This window comes from Puntigrus tetrazona, chromosome 9 (assembly GCF_018831695.1).
Source record: "Puntigrus tetrazona isolate hp1 chromosome 9, ASM1883169v1, whole genome shotgun sequence".
Classification (NCBI taxonomy): Eukaryota; Metazoa; Chordata; class Actinopteri; order Cypriniformes; family Cyprinidae; genus Puntigrus; species Puntigrus tetrazona.
This window is the reverse complement of record NC_056707.1, coordinates 15,858,509-15,876,677: the sequence shown is the minus strand read 5'-3', so window position 1 is coordinate 15,876,677 and position 18,169 is coordinate 15,858,509. Positions and strand designations below refer to the sequence as shown.

The window sequence follows — 18,169 nt, the reverse complement described above, 5'->3', positions numbered from 1 at the left end:
ATGTAATATAAAGACATGTGATCTAACAAATTATTTGTATTTTTAATGTGCGTAATCTCACATTTGATCAGCTGTGAAAGCAACAGAGCCTGTTGTTAAAACAAGCTAAACTTTAGCTGACGGGAACATTCTTGTAGATGTTTTCATTCTCTCAGTGACCACCGACCTGTATGACTCTGTACTTGAAATTCGGAACTCACCTATTCAAGTTTACACGAAACGAACAGGCATCGTGGTGTGCTTCGTGTTTTATTTATACCTGCGTTCTGTCAAATTCAACGAGGACCACAGTTTAAAAAGTGACATCCCACTAATATTTCTTTCAGACCGCACACACACACACACACACACACACACACACACACATATATATATATATATATATATATATATATATATATATATATATATATATATATATATATATATATATATATATAGGTCGACTGCATTAGTCAGTATTAAGTATTTTTGAATTTTACCTGTCACGCAACGCTGCAACACCATCATCATCATCATCGTGATCATTATCTTGTATTATAATAGTGACGAATGAGGTTGGAGAATCATCCAGCGTTCGCTCACACACCCCAGAGTGTCTCAAAGCAGCAGAGCAAGCCAACAGCACACACCATTGTGCACTTAATGAATTCTCATTAAACCATCACAAAGGTAAGTTTGTTTGTTTTTTTGTACAAACATATAAATAATACCCGTAAACCTGAATGTCTGCATGCATTTTAATACTCATGTGATGCAGCTTGCACGTGGATTTAAAGACTGCCAAACTAAGGCCACAGTCGTAGAAATGAACAAACGGTTACGACGAATCCTTTTAGGACCTATATCGCCGAGAACGAGCGTTAGGGTTCAGCTCTGAGAGCACGTGTGGTGATCTGAAGGCGGTTGGAGACAGAGAGACCCCCAAAACGTCGGGCTCCGACGTGCATCACGCTCTTTTTTTTGTCCACCCCCTGCCCGCGTTCCAGCGGAGCTCGTTTCTCTCGGACGCCACCGCTTTCGGTGCGCGTTACAAACCGTTTCGCAGTCTAGAAGATTTTCGGTCTTCGCAGCTATCACGACTCGTCGAGATCGCGTCACTTGCGCCCTTGTGAGTTGTCCTCTCGACTTAGGACCACCGGAGACGAGCCTGTCACTTCCGATGTGCTATGATAGAGAAATCAACCATTCGAAGGTAATTCCGTTAAAACAATAACAACTCCGCTATCGACACGGAAACTAAATTAGCCGCATTTTAAGTAGTGAAAGTGCCTCATCCATCATTTCCAAACAAGATTTTTCCATTATCCCTTTTAACATTAACCCACAAATCCAGCCGTGTAGTCCCCCACCCCCTCCACAAGATTGCACGCCGAGCACTTTCTACAGTACGTTCTTATCTTTAACGTCTGTGGCGCGTCCGTGTCACTTCGTCGGGTTAACAAGTGAACATTTACGAGACAGCGATGCATTCAGAGAGGCCCGTGCGCAATCGAACTCAAACGGCTTTTAAATAGAAATGCAAATGAATGACCGAAGTCGAAATTACAGCTGTTTTTTTAGAAACGGGTGTCGACACAGACCGCACCAAAAACGCGTATTTTTGTGCCGTTGTTAAAAACAGAAGTCAAACTGAGAAGCTAAACAGAAGTTCAGCCGAGTCGCCGTATTGATAACTTATACACGTAATGCATTAATTACTTACCTTGGACAGCCCCGTCCCTCCCTCCCTCCCTCCCCGCCTGTCACACTTCCACGTTTGCTCTCCAGTCCTCCTCCCCTCCCACTCCCCACTCCTCTCTCGGCTCTCCGTCAGTCCGCGCGCCGCGCAGGGGAGAGATTGAAAGTGACACGCTCACATTGTTGCTCTTGAGATTTTACGCCGCCGTTAATAGGTAACGTCCGCGTCGCGCAAAGCAAGATACCTGACATCTGTTTTTAGCTCGGGTTCCCTTTGTGCGCGCGCGGCAGCGTAGATGGACGTTTTTTAGATTTTGATGCTCTCTTTGCGCCCGCCGCTGAGGTTCTCGGCTCTGCCACGGACACTCGTGACTCAAACTCGCGGTGAACGGTGAGCAAGACTCTGTACCGCGGGAGAGATCGTCGTCGGTCGCTTCTCGGAACTTCTCGGATCTCTGTGCTGTGTTCAATCTCGTGCACTGTCCCCTCTCTCTCTCTCTCTCTCTCTCTCTTCTCTATCTTGCGCGCTCTCTCTCTTCATGCTGTCTATCTCCTGCTACCTGTACCCCTCAGCTCGGAGTCTCTCAGTTCCAGTGGCTCGGTCGCAGCGCGCAGCGCACGGAGCCCAAGTGTCCAACACCGAACCCACCGAACTCGACCGTGTTCAGTCCTCCGCGAGGCAGCGACAAGCCCAGCCCTGGATTCAATACTTTTAATCAATGGACAGAGCCCTCTCAACGGCCAACCGAGGTACCGACACGCCATAAGCAGTAAGTGCAACAGAAAACAACTTTAGTCTTCTTTCGTCCGATGCTTCCTTCGTTCATTTTACCCGCTACTGCGACAGAAAGTTCTGCAACTAAGTAGCTATCCTGAATACAGATGTGCATACATGTGTTTGAAGATACGAGGTAAATTCGTTGAGGCCTTTAGAAAGAAAAGAAATGTCGGCCCATCAATCAGTTTAGAAGGCCACGGATGATTTACACTTACTGCGCACTTCTCCTTAAGACACGTGTAGCGCCCTTTCCACGTTACATTGTTGTTTTAATAAGTACATAATGTTGCTTCAAGTTATAAAACTTAGCTTTGATGGTGGCCGACGTTGAAGAAGCAAAACGCAGCGCGCAGCGGACGAGAGGAAGACTTGTCAACGAAACGATTTTTTTTGACGTTCACCGGGATATTTAGGTTTTTAACAAACAGCCCAGTCGTAACGATAATTTAAGATGTTTTTCCGTACTCGTTTATTTTCAAACACACAAATAACAGCACCGTGCAATCGTGTCTCATTCATTAAGCTCGGAAACAAGAGCACCAGACCCATGCACCTTGTGCTCTGTCGATCGTGTGGGATTTTTAAAAACGACATTTTCTTTTGAATAATATAACACAGCCACACGCTCGGTTAAAGTTAAAACGTTAATTTAATAATTGCCGAGGTTGCCTGATGAATTACATCTCACCGACGAGAGTGTTTTGAGCTCTTGAGGTGCAGCTGGTTTAAAAAAAAAAAAGATTTGAAACGTTTTTTTATTTACGTTTTTTTAGAAATAAAAAGATAGCGAAACAACGTACAATTATTAGAGGTTCTGAAAGCACGTTTAAGGGGAAATCCTGTTTTTACTCCAGCCCCAACAAGATCAGGCCTCAAGTTTAGCTTCACACGTGTGTGACTTTTATGTCTGTGGTCTCTTCGCCCTCAAGATGTATGTATGTGTGTGTGTGTGTGTGTGTAACTGGCTTTTTTTTTGAGAGCCTAATTTTTCTTTTATGAGAGGATTCAGAGACCTAATTTAGAAAACGTTATGCTTGTTGCATTATTTTCTAAAATAAACGAAGAACACCAAAACAAAAGCAAAGCCCTGTTCAATGTGTCAAATAATTTTCAGCCTTGAGAAATTGACGCTCATGGTTTGTTTACCCGCAAACTTTTTTTTTTCATTTAACCATGCTATATTGCTGTTTTCTTTCTGTTGTTTAAGAAAGTTGTCACATGCGATAGTGCACTTTAAAGGTGGCCACGCAATATTTAATGGTTTATGTTTTGTAAAACCTCGTACTTTTTTTGTTTTAAGCACCTCACGTTGTTAAACAACGGGTGATTGAGTTTTCAATTTTTTTAATAAGGAGAAGCAGCCTTTAAAAGGGGAACCTGAAGCAAAAGATCCGGCATTATATTATGATCGTTTTATTTAACGAAAATTACTGTTACACTCTTCTGTTTCGATGAAGTTAAAACTGTTTAAATTCGATTCAATTACACTCAGCAGTTATTTTATTATTATTATTATTTTATTTTACGAGTCTGGAAACTCTATAAAGTAAAATCTAACACAGACATGCGGAACATAGTAAATCAGAATAAGACAACCAGACAATGTATTTTTAAGCATCTTAAAGATATTTAAATTTCTGAAGTTATTTATAAATGCAGTGAGACGAAATAAACGTGATCTGCGTATATGTTTAAGAAGCAGGTAGTCTGAATCATCTGAGACGATCACCTTTTTTCCCACAACGCACAATATTCTTCTTTAAGAGCACAGGTCTTTGAAGTGAAAGAGAGGGAGCCCCTTTTCCACACAGAACCCGTAGATTTGTCTTTAATATAAGCATGATGGAGTTTAACCGAGCTAATTCGTCTCTGCTTGAAAAAAAAAACCCACTGTGAATTGAAATCGCTATCCCTCTGTTGTCGAAAACAATACACATTACATGGAAATGGATCCACGATCCAGAAGACAGTTGTGCTCTTATTCGACTCTGAACTCTCAAGTAAATGGTTAAATAAAAAAAAAAAAAAAACGAAAAACCGTGCACATGATTTGTTATTATATTACATGCGATATTTTTTTCCCCTGTCAGTTCAAACCCCGAGTTATGTATACATAACTTTAAAACTTTACAGCGATGCATTTGAAGAGTCACTCACAAAACCATGCCTGTGTGAGAGGGAGGTATGGTTTGCTATATAGCTGCCATCAGCGCTAGAGATCATTCTGTTTCTTTTTAAAGTTACATTGATGTATCCATTATTCATTTGCACAAACTTGGCCCCCATAGCCGGCGGAGACGTTTTCTTAACCAGGACCAAAAGGAAAAACAAAACGTTAATTAGTCTCCGTAACGGAGAGGCTCTATACGTCTCGGTGATTTTGCAATAGATGGAAGCCTCCGAGGATACTTTAATCTCGCGCTTTGGGGAGCCCATCAAAATGGATCAGATCCAGCATTTATTCACGGCGTGTTTTCTCCAGCCCTGTACCTTCAGGGACTTCAGGGAGAGTTCAGCGCCAGATCGCTTTTACTTTAGTCTGCTCTTGCGATACCTGTTAATTATATATTGTGTCGTTGTATCTGTATGAGCGGCGGGTGGGATTTTTGGTGCCTGGAAATGTCAAAATAAAAATAAATAAATAAACGATAACCTTCACGCAGCGAGTGACCCCATGAGCCTATCGTTGTTGCTTTTAGTTACTTCGTAATACTGAGATCTGACGACGTTTCAATAAAGCATTAGACTATTTATCACGCAAATACGCGAAACTTCACTCTTCCGCTGGAGAAAAAATAGTCCCTGACAGATTAAAGCGGCCCGCGGGTTTCCGAACAGTGATTCACAGATGCACTTTGGTGAGGTTAACAGGTGTTTGTGTCATTGCTGGTTTTATATTGTGTGTCTCAGCAGGATTGGGACACTGTTGGAACAACAGCTCGCTGAACCAGAAATATTCGTTTAATAGAATAGGCCTGATATTAATTCGCCGTAAATAGCTCACTAAGGCCTAGTAACTTGGATTTGAACGCGATTCCTTAGAAATTTGTAACTTTAGAAGTTGGCAAATGTATTATTTTTAACACTAAGTAAAAAAAAACTTTTTATCTTCAATATTTTTTATTATTCTAAATTTTTTTTTCAGAGTAGTTTGATGTTTCAAAGTCTGTTTCTGGATTATAGGCTACACATCGAGATTTGAGATATTATTTCGATCCTTGTTACCCATGTAAAAGATATTGTTTATGCAGGTCATGTGTTGTCACAGTTAAAGCTGATATTAAGCAACCTCAAGTAACATTTTAGTTTTAATTAACAGATGATATTTTAATAAAACTGAAACATTAAAACCATTAAAAAATATCAAAACAGTAAAATGTGGGCCTACAATGCACAGATATCAAGTTATTGTTTTTGCCAACAAATATTGTGTTTAATACTGTAAGAACGGTTTTTGTTTTTATATATATATTTTAAACATGACAGCTCGAAATTTATTACAGTCCTGAGGGCACAGTTCAGCCTTTCACATAAAATCTGTTATTATGTAGGCTAGTTGAATATGCAAGCATGGTATTATTGGGATCAAAAGCTACTTGAAAGTTTAGTTTGGAGGATATAATTTAAAAAAAAAAAATTCTAATTTAGATGGGTTCTGAACTAGGCGTTTAAAACCTTATAAAAGCACTGCTAGAAAAGTCACACATTTTTGCAACTGGATTTTTGACTCAAAACATTATTGTGGTTTAATCTATATATAATCTATATATATATTATCGAACCATTTAACACTACATACCTAAATCCAGACCGCAGTCACCGACTCTGTGTGTGTGTTCATGTGTGTTTTATAGCCCTGCTCAGTGTAGTCTACCATGTGTGATTTTTGTGAGTCAATGTGTGGTCCCTGGAAGTGTCAGCGCAGCGAGCCTGCTCTGTGGTTTCTGTGTGTTGAGTGTTTGTGTACACTTGTGTTTGTCCGTTTTTGTCTGTGTGCGAGTCAGAGAGCAAGGGATTTAGGGAGAACATAATAAACTGCTGCTCACTCTTTATCTTTTACTGTCTAAGATGTTTATTAGCAAACTCTAAATGTGCTTCCCGGAAGATCTGTCGAACCCTCTTCGTATTTGAATCGACATATTCTGCACACATGTCTAATACGTTTGCAAACACCCACGTTATGGCAACTGTATTTGTCACTTTCTCTCAATTCGGTAATATCTTATAAACTCTTACTACCTTCTATTTAACAAGACTTGACTTTATTGCTAATATATATGTCTCATTGCCTCATATAATCATAAGAATATATATATATATATATATATATATATATATATATATATATATATATATATATATATATATATATATATATATAAGACGACTTGATACTGAGACATACATTATATATATATATATATATATATATATATATATATATATATATACACACACATACATATATATAATGTATGTCCCAGTATCAAGCTCGTCTTATTATGTATGTTTCCAGTGTAATCATCTGTCTTGGTTACAGTTTGATCTGCCATCAAATTCGTGGGTGATAAGCTGCTATCTATGTATTCTTCCCTTCCCAACGCACACACCTGTGAGACAGCGAGGGGCCTTCAATACGAATCCCTCAACCATCTTCACATGCTTTATCTGCACCCTGACTGAGCCGATGCTTTAATAACCCTGCAATAAATGAGTATCACAGCCCTATTCCCTGGTCAATAAGGTTAACGCCTAAACATGTCGTCAACACAAAGATACCACGATACCACCAGGTTCTGAACAACACACGGCTTTATCTCATCGCTCATTTGCATGCGTGTCCCTATTAGCTGTTATTAACTGTTGTCGGCTAAAGGGCTTTTATTACTCTGAGCTGGAAACGGGCAAGAAATTGGACACTCTTGCCCTGCCAAACAGCCTTTTCCATACCTAATTTGTGAAATTGCTTTTTATGTCATCTTTGCAGTCAGGATTTCTCCTTCTCTTTTCCCAACCTTCCGCCTTTTTTCTCAGCGTCTCTCAATACCGTTCTCTTCTCTGTGTATACTGACTGACAGTGTGAGTATAGTCAGATCAGCAGTGTGTCGTTTACTGCCCTCAGTTTCCTGTGTGTGGTACAACTGGCAGAGGCCGCTCTCATTGCCAAAGAAAAGAGTGCAATGTGGAGGGGAGAGGAGGGTTAGCAGAAATCGTATATCGCATTAGGAGAGAGTCTCTGCAGTGTGGTCGTCGTAGTTTGGAAATTTGAGTCTCATGGGATCGGAGTTCTGTTCCACTCCCTCGTCTGGCTTCTCTCATCTACCCCTAAACATAACAGTCATTAGTTATATTTGTAATGTGTGGCGGCAAGCATTACAAATAAAAATGGAACCGGGTATCTGGTTGTGAATACCTATTGGTGCAACACTCAAATGTAAGGTGCTGTGTATCTTTCAGTTTCATGTTGCGTGTCATTTGTCAAGTGGGCTGGTTAGTATGTGCTCTTTATTAGCATAGCTGTAAAACAGCTGTACTAGTTAAAAATGCTAAAACCTATATTTCATAATCCTTCCTGCTATTAATCGTCTTACTGTAAGCAATTTCTTAATCTCGAATCAAGATCTTGCTTTAATTTTTTTTATCTTCGTAATCTTTATTGATTATTCTTGATAACGTGCACTGATTAGTCGTTTATCTCTATTTCTGTGTTGAACAGTTGGAAGGACAGGGATTAAACAAGTTCAATCACACTTTTATGATGACTTTATGATTATAAATTAAACTCCGTCATCATTTACATACCTTCATGTTGTTCCACGCTTGAATGACTTTTTTCCTTCTGTGGAGAATAAAAACAAAGTGACATTTTCAGTATGTCTTCTTTCGTGTTTGTCAAAAAAAAAAGTAAATAAACGATTTTGTTCATTTTTGGGTGAACTCCCCCAACTCCTATTTATGCTTTAACTCCTATTTATGCTTTATCATTTTTAATGGTTAATTTTAATTTAGAAATATGCAACTTAGTCATTCAGTCACCTTTTTCCAGTCTGTTGATGAAATTGAGGAATACACTCTCTGTTAGAAAAAAAAAGCTTTGATGAAGCCGGTTCACCATTAGCTCAGCAAAATCTGGATGAGATCTTGTGGTGCTGAATTACAGAGCTTTTACCAGCATAATCACACAATCTCTTTCACCTCGCATTTGAGTTCATGAATTCCAAAACCTTGAATCACAGTAGTTTGTTGCAAAAGTATCCAAAGCGGTGTATCATAACTGTAAGCGTAGGCTTATATTGTTTCGTTACAGCAAGCGTGTATTGACCAGAAGAAACTTTGACGGCACCATCATTGCATAGCCTCTGCCATCTCCATACTTGGGTGACGGGCAGACACACTGGAGCTGGTATTATCTCCCCATCAAATATTTGCCGGGGTGGAGGAGGATCACAAAAGATAGAGAGAGAGCGAGAGAGAGAGATGGGAGAAACGATTCAGACAAAATCTTGATTGGGATCGGAAGACTCATTAAAATCAGGCAGGTTTGGACCTGTGAAGCCCAGTGTAGGAGGGAACAAAGACAAGCCATCGGTGCCAGATCAACTAACGCCGATAAAAGACTTTAAGGGGTGGTAATATAGTGCGACTTGCAGGCAAACAGATGAAAAGCTCTCAACGTCACTGATGGCAATGAACGCGTCAAATACAATGGCCATTGTGTCCGTTTGCGGTTAAATCCGTCAGATTTCTCGCTCGGTTCTGTGCAAGTATCTAAAACATCTCAAGGCGCTTTTTGTGAAGAGATTTTATTTTACCCCCGGGACTGCAAGTCTAATGGGCAAGCCCGCATCGTAGACGAGCTGTTAATTAAAAGCAGATCTGCTCGCCTCATACAGTTAAAGTGGATCACAGTGATTTTACACATAGCAGTGGGTTGTATCTGTTATATTTTAGGACCTTATTCTCTTATTGTTACCGAAGTGCAGTGTTTTCAAACTTTGATTCATTTGGAAAACTTTGACATGACGAGCACAAGAGTAATGAGAAATAATAGCTGCATGTACACTGAGGGAGTATCAGTTTTAATTGGATAGCTGTGTTTAATGGGTGCTATTAATTTTGAATATACATGCGAGTGTGTTTTCATAAGCATGCATGTCCATTGTTGTAGTGTATTGTTCACACTTGAGCTCAATTAAATTGTCTCATAGGCTCTGTAAATGTGTGTGTGTGTGTGTGTGTGTGTGTAAGTACAGTGTGGACCATCAGTCCTTGTTCTCTCAGCAGCACTCTAACACATTTATTTCCATTCAAATGGTCTTAAAGTGTTTTTCCTCCCACCCGCTTATTAAACTCTAAAGAATTCAGACACTTGATTTCTGGACCCGCGTTAGGTTTTTAATCACGCAGAGGCTAATGTTTTTAATTTATTATTCATTTTGAAAATTTAGCTGTAGCTTGTAATTCTCTTTGGACTTTTTTATGTTCCATGATGATGTTTTTCTCGTCAGGGCCAGAGAAAAGAATAATGTTTTTTGCATAACCGCTATGAGAAGAATAGCAGAGAGGGGGGACAGTGAAATCTATCTATCTATCTATCTATCTATCTATCTATCTATCTATCTATCTATCTATCTATCTATCTATCTATCTATCTATCTATCTATCTATCTATCTATCTATCTATCTATCTATCTATCTATCTATCTATCTATCTATCTATCTATCTATCTATCTATCTATCTATCCATCCATCCATCCATCCATCAGAATCTCTCTGTATTTAGGAAGTAATATGCAAATCAAAGCACTCCAGTGGGGAGTGTGTTCCCAGTCCTTAACTTTTGGCATTGGCTCAATACAGCCTGGCACTGACTCTGATGGACATTACCAATATTAAAGGTTTGGCTGAAAAACAAAGACCCCTGAAAGAAAAATTGTCCCCATGGAGTGTTATGTGCATTCAGAAATACCGTATTTGCACGCATGCTAACACAGACATAATTTGAACAACTTAATAATGCATAAAAACATCTCTTCTTTCGTATTTGCCTAGAGGTCTGTCATTTTGGCTACACACACACACATTTAAATGCACATGCACATTAGTTTACATTCCCCAGACGCTGGAGCAGAACGACACACTAGGCCTCTGCTTTCTTTGTTTGCTGATAGAGGTGATAAGATGCCAGCATACTCTTAAACAATTTTCTGTATTTTATGACATATATTTTGATGTCATTGTGTTGTTGTCTATTTGAGTGTTGTGATTAAAATATTCTGAAGAAAAATGCTAATAGAATTTAATTTGTTATTTGCTACTTGTCGTTTAAGATAAATCTGATCTTAAATAAAATTTGATCTCATTTGATTCACTTTAGGGTTTATTGCATTAATAATCCAATACGAATGTCATGTATGAATGAATGTCAGTATGAATTATTATTTTCATGGTGGGGACACAATTGTTTTTATGTAATGATTTAGACAGAATGTAGAGATATGCATTCATTTATTTTCATAAGATTTAAAAAGAAAAAATACTATGATAAAAAAAAAGTAAAAACAATGTATTTTAATGTATTATGTCATGATATAGTCTCCCACAGTCCAACTCAATATTTTTGTTATTAAACATACAAGTAATGATGTTCAGAAGAAAGTATATCCATCGATATTGACTGAGATTTTATTAGGTGTTTCCCCTCTCTTTGTCTCAGGTCCTTATCCTCTGGCTGGTGTTCCCCCTGTAGTGTGGAGGGGGATGGAGCGTGGCGGAGGAGAGAGTCCTCGTTTACGGGACAGCCCAGAGCGACGTGGGAGCAGCAGTCCTGATATCGGCGGCCCCCCACCAAAGTTGGGCCGCCTGGAGCTCAATGGCAGTCCCACAGGTCATCGCAGTCGCCACAATGGGGCCCCACAGAGACCTCTCGGTGGTAAGACTCTCGCAACCTTTACTGTCTTTACTTTATACTATATATTAATTGTACGGTAGAGAAATATCACACACTAGCGCCATTGTTTAATGTGTCTAGAGCACAAATTCCAACCACTACACCGCTGTTTCAACAAAAATATTGTTTTTTAATTAGTAAGATAGTTGTCAAAGCTTAAAGAAATGAATAAACATCAAAACTGCACATCTAGCTATGCATTTAGCCTGGTGCTTAATTTTATCTGGGCTGCCGATAGTGCAAGATTTAATCAATTTAATCCCATACTCCAACTGTAGTTCTGCTCAGAGGAGTGTTGTGGCCAGCATAAGCTCAGTGAATTAAGTAGCAACATATAGACCTGATTTATTCCCCTTGGCCAGTTATTGACTTCAACAGTAGCGTGTGTCAGAAGGGGGGTCATATTGATTACAGTGACCCCAACGAATTGCCACATGCAGCGGTGTGGTCACAACTGTGATTATTGAATGGCTTAAAATGTGTTTTTACACTTGGGTAGTTGACACATAACATGGACATGAACTTTTTTAATCCAGCATCAAGGTTTTTTTTAAAACAAATAATAGGAAGCTATAATATAAATAATAGGAAACGTTGGCAAATAATTATATTAAAATGAAGGGTCATGTGACACTAAAGACTGACTGCTAAATAAATTAGAACCTAAAATATATTAAAAGAGAAACAGTTCTGTTAAATTGTAATAATATTTCAAAATACTGATTACTTTACAGTGTTGTCAACAAATAAAGGAAGCATATGAGATATTTCCGTAAATTGTATAATTGGTATTGTGTGTGTCCTGACAATAAAGAAGAAATAAATAAATATATATATATATATATATATATATATATATATATATATATATATATATATATATATATATATATATATATATATTATTATTATAAATTTTTTTCTGATTTAAACAGTGTGTGTATTGTAACACACATAGCCCAAGCACAAGTCTTATGTGTCTCACATTAAGCCAAAAAGTCACCAAGGTCAAGCTGTAATTCACCTTGACAGTGACAATGTGTGTAGCCAATCATAAAGCCACATATCAGATATAGATTAGATTTTTTAGAGGCCAAAACGTTAACAACACACACCGTGTGTTTGTTTGTGATTATGTGTATGTGTGAGTTGTACACCTCCGAGGCTGATTTGATATGATAAAATATCTAAGTCAACAAACATTTCTTAAAAATGTTCTGGAGTAGGTTGAAACGGAGAGTAGTGGGGCTTTCTCTTCTTGTGCACCGGTTAGTTTTAATCAGAGGTTGTCTTCTCCAAACCACAATGAAACACTAAAGAGTGGGCCACACACAAAACAGACGTGGATTCAGAATCTCTCAGACACATGCCTGCAATGCTACATTTTTTTGACATCTATAACAAGATAAATTTACTTGCAAAGAAGGCTTTAAAGCTGGTATTCAGGAAATATAATTTGAATTAAGTTTGTATTTTACCCCTGCAGAAATTTTTTTTTAACCAGTTTAGCAAAATAATACATTTTATGTAATAATGTTCATTCAAAAATGTTATCTTTATTTTTTATACAATTTTTTTTTTATCTAATGCAGTAAGTATATCATATTTTAAGGATTTCCGGGAATCAGTTTTTTAAATTTCTTTGTTATTTATTGTTTTTTGTTGTATTTCAAAGTTAATTTCGAAGTATGCTGTTGCATTAGTGATCTGCAGTGTCACAACTTTATATAATGTTTAATGCAGATGAGTGATTATAATAACAGATATGCTTACAAGTGTATAACTCTAACGGATGACACCCTTCAAAACTGGTGCATACCTTTTAATAAAATTTTCAGGCTTTAAAACAGATATTCAAAGAGACTCAAATACTTACTCAGAGTGAGTATTGCACAGAAATGAAACGCTCACACACACACACACACATATACGTAAATGAGTCAGACACAGGCTTCACACACATGCTGTTATCTTATGATGAAACCCTGCTCATACAGGGCACAGGGATGAGCCCATGGGAGCTAGCGGAAGAAAGAGAGTGAGAAAGAGAGGGGGACTGCTGGGAGCTGCTGTGTGTTGACAGTTATATTTCCCTGTTGGGGGAAATTCACTTACTTGAATTGGCACCGGCCCCTGGCCTGTAATTCACTCCATAAGAGCATTCTGAACTGGAAGCCAGGGTGATTAATGGAAAGGAAATAGAAATATAGGAATTGACTGATTAAACCAAGGAGCTCGGGGAACGGTGCCGTGAATGTATATGTATTTGCATGGAAGTGTGTGTGTGTGTGTGTATAAATTAGGAGAGAGTTTTGCACTGCTCTGCTCTTATTAGAACATCTGGGATTTTGCCTAATGCTTTCAGCCTATAATTTCTAAGGGGTATTAATTAATGGTCAGAACGCTTTTGAGCACTTCAGGGAAATTGAAAAAACAACAACAACATAGGTTGGGCCTAGATTAACCAGAGCAAACTTGGGTGGGATTTGTGTTTTGCAGGCACCATTAGGTACCGCATACTATTTCTCAATAAGCCGTGAATGACTGTGCATCTCGACATCCCATTAAAAGATGGGACTCTGTACCCACCGAATCACTCGCCAACATATTTTACAGGTTAATCATAAATGTTTTTAACTAAGATGTTAACAAAGTCAACGCTACTAAAATAATGTGTTAAGTCGCAGCGCAGTGAGCCGTAACCTCAAACACTGAAGGAAGAAAGGTTTGCATATCCGTTGGATGCCCATGCAACTAATTTTATTAAGTGACCCTGCCGTTAGCACGCAGTTCGTTGACTTGAGGAGATATCAGCTCAGCTGCCCTGACAAACTGAAGGGAGGCGCCATAAAAAAATGATAACTTTAATCAAGCATAATGGAGCTGGTTTGATGGTTGGTTTGATACACAATCTGAACGGCTTGTTCGAGTTGACTATTTGCATTGGGCTGTGAAACCTGAGACAAGCGTTTGACCCTGGCCACCTCATTCAAATGCAAGTAATGAACCTATTAATCATTAATGGTTTCTAATGAAAATACTCATTTTTGTGAAAAGCACATAGCTGTTCAAAATAATGCCATGATTTAATTGCGAATTAGATTAATACAGGATTTTTTTTGGGGAATGAAAATGAGTCAAATTCCCATTTATAAAATATCGGCTCAGTCACTAGACTTTGTTTTTTAACAAATGTTAATTCAGTTCTCTGTTGACCATCGTTTTTGAAAGAATTTCTATGATGTGCTGCGCTCCTGTATTGCAGGTCTGATGATTCCAGTCTTCTGCGTGGTGGAGCAGCTGGATGGAGGGATGATATCGGATGGAGAGAGCCGGGAGGAACATGCCGAGTTCGTGTTGGTCAGGAAAGACATCCTCTTCACTCAGCTGGTTGAGACTGCACTTCTCGCCCTTGGATACTCCCACAGTTCTGCAGCCCAGGCACACGGTCAGTTCAACGTTAATTGGCCCAGACTCAGTGTATGATCAAAACAGTTGATTCATTTACATGTTCAGTTTAAGTAAATACAATGGTAACGTTTTATTTTACGATTACACCTATTAGCTGAATATTTCTAGAACATTAGCCATTTTTCAGTGCTAATTAAATCCATATTAAAACCTTATTTTATTATGCTACATCCCTAATTTTTGCCAATACCTTAATACCTTAAGTTTTACTAAATAAAAACTAATAACAGCCTTACTAATTAGTAATAAACAGCAATATAAGAATTTGTTGAGGGAAACGTAATAAGTTAATAGTTAACACATGTTACCTTTTCTAAAGTGTTGCCCAATATCAGGTATTTCAACATTTTATATTAAATTTAATAACAAGCTGCTAAATGTTTTGATGCCAAAATATTTCTAATAAAAGTCCCTTTTTAAACATAGAATTCTGCTAAATTGTATTTAATGTGCACTTAGTAGTGTAATTTAAATCCTAAAAGTGAGGAAAAGAAAAACGTAAAAACTTAAAACCTTAAGGAAAAAAGGCCTTGAGTGTATAATTTAAGTGTATGTAAGGCACACACTTTTTCCAACACACTTAAGTGCACTTTTAAAACAGTGCACTGTGTAATGAACTTTAAATTAAAACACTTCCTTTAAAGCACATTTATAAAGTTACATTTACATCATTTTTATAATAACCTTTTGTTGAGCTTTAACTATATACACTTATTAATTAACATAATAAAGCAAAGTGATTATGATATAATTATTTATTTACTTTATCTGTAGTGTTTTTTTATTTTACATTTAAAATTATAGTATTTTTTAAATACAGTAAATTGCATTCAATAGCAATTATATGGAAGTATATTGTAGTTTATCATAAATGCTTGTCAGCACATTTAGCATTACAATTTAACTACATTTTAAACACAGTAGAAGTAATTATGAAATTACATATAAAAATTTACTTTTGTTTAATTTGCAATATATCAATTTTAATGGTAATGAAATGCAATTAATTATCTGAAAACAATACATTTATTTTCCACTTAAATATATATTGTTTTAAATTATGTTGTTTAAAGTATACTAAAATACATTACTAAATATACTAAAATAGTATACTTTTCTCAAATGTCATTCATATAGCTCATAATAACATATTCTACTTGAAATCCCAATGTTTAAAAATTACAAATTTTGCACATTGCTGGTTTGTGATACATAATGCATTAATTCATGTTAATGAAACTAATGAAAATGCAAAAGAATCTTACATATATTTACTGTATACATACTCGATATAACTGGATGCCATGCGAATCATCTTAGTAATCTTTACATAATACATACTCTTTCGGTTATATTTCAGGCAGTATGTTAAGCAGCGTGCAGCATATATTGCACAGAATGCAGTAAGCAATACGCTATTACTCAATTCCTTTCCAGTTCAGAGCGATTAGAGCGGCATGGAGTGCAGAGAGGAGGTCCGGCTGTTGAGATGTTGACAGGAGGATATACTGTTTTGGGCTAATGTGTCTGAGAACACTGAGCAGGAAGGCCATTTGTTCAACAAAACTGAATCATAGACAGTCTGAAAATCTCATTAAAGAAGAACAAAGGAAATAGCGAGGCAAAGAATTTGGTACTTTCACGTCACCAAAAGATGCGTGTGAACTGTATTTGTGCATTTGTGGTAACTTTGTGGGAATGCATGTTTGTGTCTGCTCGAGGTCTTTGTGCGCCTTCATTTTCTGTGTGTGTTTGTGTGTGTATATAGAGAATGTTTATGAGTGTGTGGGCCCAAGAAGCAATATAATGCTTTACTTTATTGTTGTACACATGATTGTCATCTCCCAGAAGATTGAGAGTTTACTTGTATTCTGTGAAGTATGAAGAAAATTTAAAACAGTCATTACTTCATGTTGATCGGCGGTAACAAAAGACATCGCGATTTACTTCATAGGTTGAGCATTTTGGCCTGTTTGCAGTCACAGTTCACGCTCTGTACGTCTGACTAGAATAGAGTTTGTCGCACGATTTGATGGTGCTGCAGTTTATGGAAGGCATTGTCAGAAAACAGAAAATTGAAGGCCACATTTCAACCTTTAATTAAATGATCGTTTAAGTCGGGCTGAAATGAAATGTCTGCAACGTTTTTGTAGTGATTGTAGTTTTTAAAATTAAATGCTGCGTGGTTGTGTTTGTGTGTGACTGCAGCTTGTTATTCATCAAAAATAATGTTAAATAAGCATCCTTTATCTTTTTTTCGACAACTAAATATACAAAAACAGAAAAAACACGAGTCACTCATAGGTCAACAGAGTGTCTTTAAATTCACTCGAAGCGCCCTTTACAGATTCCTTTGAAGAGCCAAAAACAGATCAATATGTTACCCACACAGCGACTCGAGCCATTTGCGTAACCTCCAAAAATACCGTCCTGTGCTATAAAATTAAACAAGTATGCAAATTGATAGAAGCGGCATTATGATTGGAAAGGCAAAATAGTCCTGTCTGGCCCACACAATGGCGCCACATCTGTGAGGAAGTCCCAGACGCTACTCCCCTAAACACAGAAACACAAGCGGTCACCTCTGTACGGTCGTAAAACGATATCAAAAGGACACAGAGGAGGACAGGACAACAAACCATTTAGGCTCAATATAACCCACACACCCTCGCAGTGATCAGTTCAGATGAGGCCAGATAAAATGAAAGCAGAGGGATACGGCTGAAATGATGCTCACACATACTAACAGGATTCTCTCATTGTGGAGAACTGCACTGACTTCAGCTTATTGCTATGAGCAGAGAACGAGCGATAGAACGAGAGAGAGAGAGAGAGAGAGAGAGAGAGAGAGAGAGGTGAGCTCTCCTCTCAAATGAATCCTTTTTGTTTTTAAAGCAAGCGTTTATGTTAAATGAATAATTTCTGGCTTAAATTATACATTTTTTCCTCTGCGGTTCACAACCAAAATTACACAGAGTCCCATCTATTTTCTCCCTGTTTGAATTGTGTCCTGCATAGCTCTCTCGTAGTGGTATATTTAAGCTCCTCTCCCAGCACCGCTGCCTTTCTTTAATTAGCCTGACCAGTAATTAACTGGGAGATATTGTTTATTTCAATTATAAGGGTCTGAGTACTTTTATAGAATCGTATGGACAGACCTGTACTTTAAGGCTTCAGACAATTAACAGTGGTGACGGATTACAGCGCGAGTGCATTGTTGTGCTGCCACGTTTGACATGAAGCCACGGCAGGTCGAACTGGGGCAGTTTGATGAAAATACGCTCCGCTG

General features: G+C 37.9%; 1 protein-coding gene across 5 annotated transcripts in view; it reads left to right on the top strand.

Moving 5' to 3' along the window:
* The first annotated feature begins 580 nt into the window (after positions 1–580).
* Positions 581–18,169, top strand: part of satb2 (SATB homeobox 2) — a 41,559-nt gene continuing 23,970 nt past the window's right edge. For 2 of the 5 annotated variants that reach the window (XM_043249426.1, XM_043249425.1), the window contains exons 1-4: positions 1,793–2,071; positions 2,254–2,450; positions 11,176–11,391; positions 14,675–14,857. In XM_043249426.1, the coding sequence (XP_043105361.1) occupies positions 1,998–2,071; positions 2,254–2,450; positions 11,176–11,391; positions 14,675–14,857 (670 nt within the window). In that variant the 5' untranslated portion in view covers positions 1,793–1,997. Of the gene's footprint in view, positions 673–1,792; positions 2,072–2,253; positions 2,451–11,175; positions 11,392–14,674; positions 14,858–18,169 lie in introns of those variants that run through there. The other 3 variants (XM_043249428.1, XM_043249427.1, XM_043249429.1) reach the window with 3 other exon arrangements.